At 60.2% G+C, this 3294-nt stretch overlaps 1 protein-coding gene across 1 annotated transcript in view; it reads right to left on the minus strand.

Moving 5' to 3' along the window:
* Nucleotides 1–1190: 1190 nt before the first annotated feature.
* Nucleotides 1191–3294, minus strand: part of FGF23 (fibroblast growth factor 23) — a 7978-nt gene continuing 5874 nt past the window's right edge. The window contains exons 2-3 of the mRNA XM_024128979.1: nucleotides 3006–3109; nucleotides 1191–1625 (exon numbers count right to left, since the gene is read on the minus strand). Coding sequence (XP_023984747.1) covers nucleotides 1191–1625; nucleotides 3006–3109 — 539 coding nt within the window. The remainder of the gene's footprint in view (nucleotides 1626–3005; nucleotides 3110–3294) is intronic.

A 3294-nucleotide genomic window follows, 5' to 3' on the forward strand; every position in this document is an offset into this window, starting at 1 on the left:
ACCCCCACCCCCTGCCCCGCCTGGTGCTCAGCTGTTCTGTGAGTGAGGGTTGGTTTTCCTCAGGGTAGTGCTGGGGCTCCTGGGACCGAAAGCTCTCTTCATTTGGTGCCCGCAGAACGTCTAAGTGGAGTAAGACCCAGACACGCCCGCCTAGGAGTGTTTTAGCTAAGCCTCTAGCCACGGCTACAGGGCGGGTTGCGGTCGTGGTGAAGAGCTGACAGTGCTGGCTTTTCCTGACTCCTACACTGTGATCCCTGGTGGTTGGACTTCTTTCCCCGGAATCCCCGATGCCACTTCACAAAAGGACACAATTGGCACAAAAACCCAACCCAGAGCAGCCCCGTTGTCACAAGGCCCCTCCTTGCAACATTTGTCTAATTCATCCAGAATGGATCACCACTCAACCTGAAAGCAGAGGCTTGATTAAGGGCCTCTTGGGAGAGTTTGCATTTATTTCCATTTTGAAAAGCAAATCCTAGCAGGGTAGATTTTCGGGAGCCAAGACCGAAACTCCTCCTCAGGCCCAATTCACTCAAGCCAAAGGTGGGGCCAAGAGGCAGGGGCCACGTGGGCAGAGCAGGGTCGCTCTGGGCCGGGCTTTGGCTGCACAGAGGGACAGAGCAGGGCAAGGGGCCATCCTGTAAGGAGCTCGTGTCTCTGGCTTGATCCCTGCTCCGTCCTCCGGGTGGTCATCCTGGCTAAGTTTTGACCAGCCTACCCCCAGTCTTGTTGACGGCCCTTCTCCAGAGATGCTTAAGGAAGAAGGAAGCCTTGAGGTTAGGATTTTTCATGGGTTTTGCTCAGTCGAGCTGTTAATCCCCCAGGGCAAGGTTGCAAACTCAAACCCTGCCAACAGGGTCCAGGCAGATGGCACAAAGCAGGGGGCGGTGGAGAAGCCGCCGGCTTGGGCCCCCCCGCTTCACCTCCCGGCTGGTCAACTCGCTCAGCCCCTGTTCTTAATGCTAGACTGATGGAGAGGAGAGGAGAGGGAAGAGGAAGGGCTGGGGGTGAGGGAACCCCTTCTCTCCCAAGGGAGCGCGTCCAGGTGGGGGGAGGAAGGCGAGGGGCTCCAGCCCTCCGGCCTCCAAGGGCAGTCCCCCGGGGACCTCCCGCTGAGGGAGGAAGGGGAGCCGGTTCGCCCCACCTCCAGCCCGCGCCCCAGACGGTTCGGCTTTCCGAGTTGGGCCGCCCTAAGCGAGGCTGGGGAAGCGCCGGCAGCGCTCGGCGCCCCCCGGCCCGGCGCGCGCGTCCAGCCGGTGGCCGCGGAGCACCCCGAGCGGGTCGCTGGCCGCAGGGCCGCTGTCCTCGGCGCTGGGCCGCTCCTGGGAGCAGGAGGCGGGCGCGGGCGTGGCGCGGGCGCGCGGCTTGAGCACGCTCAGCGGGTCCCCAGCGTCGTGCGCGCTGCGCGTGTGGCGCCGGGGCCGCGCGGTGGCGAAGTCGGGCAGCGGGATCTCGTTCCTGCGCGACAGGAACTGCGCGTACGGGGGCGGGTTGGTGCCCGGCAGGAAGGCCCGCTTGGCCCGACCCAGGCTGACGAGGAAGCGGTGCTGCGGCGAGTGGTACACGTCGTAGCCGTTCTCCAGCGTGCGCTGCCGGAACCTGCAGCTCTCGGGGCTGAAGTGATGCTGCAGGCGGGGCGGGGCGACCGGGTGAGGCCGAAGCCCTCGGGGGGCTGGACGGGACCCGCGCCGCCCCGGGACCCCGAGCCTCCCACCCCCTCTACTCGGGCCCTGCCTTTAACCCCCTCGTGCCCTGCTGAGCAGAGGTGATCTCCACTCACTTCCAAACGGCGGCTACGACTGGCAGGTGGGGACACAGCCTTGGGGACCTCGCGGCCCCGCCTGGGGACCCGCCGCCGGCACTTGGCTGCCTGGGGCCGGGCCGGGCGGAGCCGGCGCCTCCGTCTGCTTTCCGGACGGAGGCCTGCCCTCTCTCTGCCGTTTGTTTTTGGCTCAGAGGTGGCTTCGGTCCGTCTCCTCACCTGGACGAAGGCGGGCTGGGGTTTGCAGGGCCACACATAAGTGAGGGGACTCCCCCTCGGAGGCGGACCCGAGTTTGGGAATTAGGGGCAAGAACTTCATCACCAGGTGGCCTACGTGAGACCTCACTCCGCCACCCACTGGTGCTGCGTTTTGCTGAGTGCCTGCTAATAGGGCCTTTACGTAGGACGTCCTTTAATCCTCAGAAGTCCACGGAGTAAGTATTTTACAGATGAGGACTCTGTATATGCCTATATGCGGTCAACAGGTATCTATGTACTTATTTATCTATATTTGTTCAACAGATATTTATCTGCTCTGGGCCAGATACTATTATGGTGGGTGCTGAGAAACGGCAGTAAGTAAAACAGAAAGCAATCGCTCTCTTGGAATTTCTGGTGGGAGGAGCTTCTGAGATGCACAGCCCTGCTTCCGTCCAGTGCCCCCGCGCTTTGGAATATCCCGCGCCCTGTAGTTTGGGAAAGCCCTTGCTCACCAATCCAAAAGACCAGCCATCACAGCTGGGGGGGGGGGCGAGGGAGTTCGTTACAGATCTTGATCTGGGGGAGCCCCGCAGGGCACACGCTCCATCCCACTTTTTCCCCCGGTGAGGAAACGGAAGGGGAGAGAAATAGGGGACTTGCCCAAGGTCAAGGATGTCTAGTAACAAGATCACGAGACCCCAGTGGCTTCTCACCCTTTCTTTCTGATGGACTTTCCAACATGAACGGATGTGACCTGAGGACCTGGGCTGCAGACAAGGTGCTGTGCTAGTTAAAAACTGGGGACCGGAGGGCAGGTCGGACTAGAGACTGAGAGCCCAGATGCTCCGAAGCCAGATGGCCCGGGTTCACACCTCAGCTGTATAAACCTGAGCATTTGATACTTAGATGGAAAAAAGTACTCAGTGAAACCATCACCAAGGTGATCCGCAAGTGGAGTCTTCAAGCTATAAAATTCTACATTTTGCCAGAGCAATGAGATAATTATTTGCAAATAATTATCCAGCACAAAAAGGAAACTCACAGATCCAAAAATGTTGCCTCTGAAGTCCATGCAGAGATATCTCCTGCTCATCACCCCCGTTATCACCACGAAGCCCGCTTCCTCAGATCTGATCATCAGGGCACCTATGGAGAAAATCATTCGGGTCAAAACCTGGCTTCACATCCGGCCCCTACCTCCAAGCATCCTCCCTTGATTGATCTAAAGGGTGGTGATGATTTCACAGAAGCCTCCTCTTGTCCGTCTTCGGCCTCTTTCTTCCGACGTCCCCTCCCCGCGCCCCCTCCCCCCGCCCCCCGCCCCCTCCCCC

Source organism: Physeter macrocephalus, chromosome 6, assembly GCF_002837175.3.
Source record: "Physeter macrocephalus isolate SW-GA chromosome 6, ASM283717v5, whole genome shotgun sequence".
In the NCBI taxonomy this organism is placed as follows: Eukaryota; Metazoa; Chordata; class Mammalia; order Artiodactyla; family Physeteridae; genus Physeter; species Physeter macrocephalus.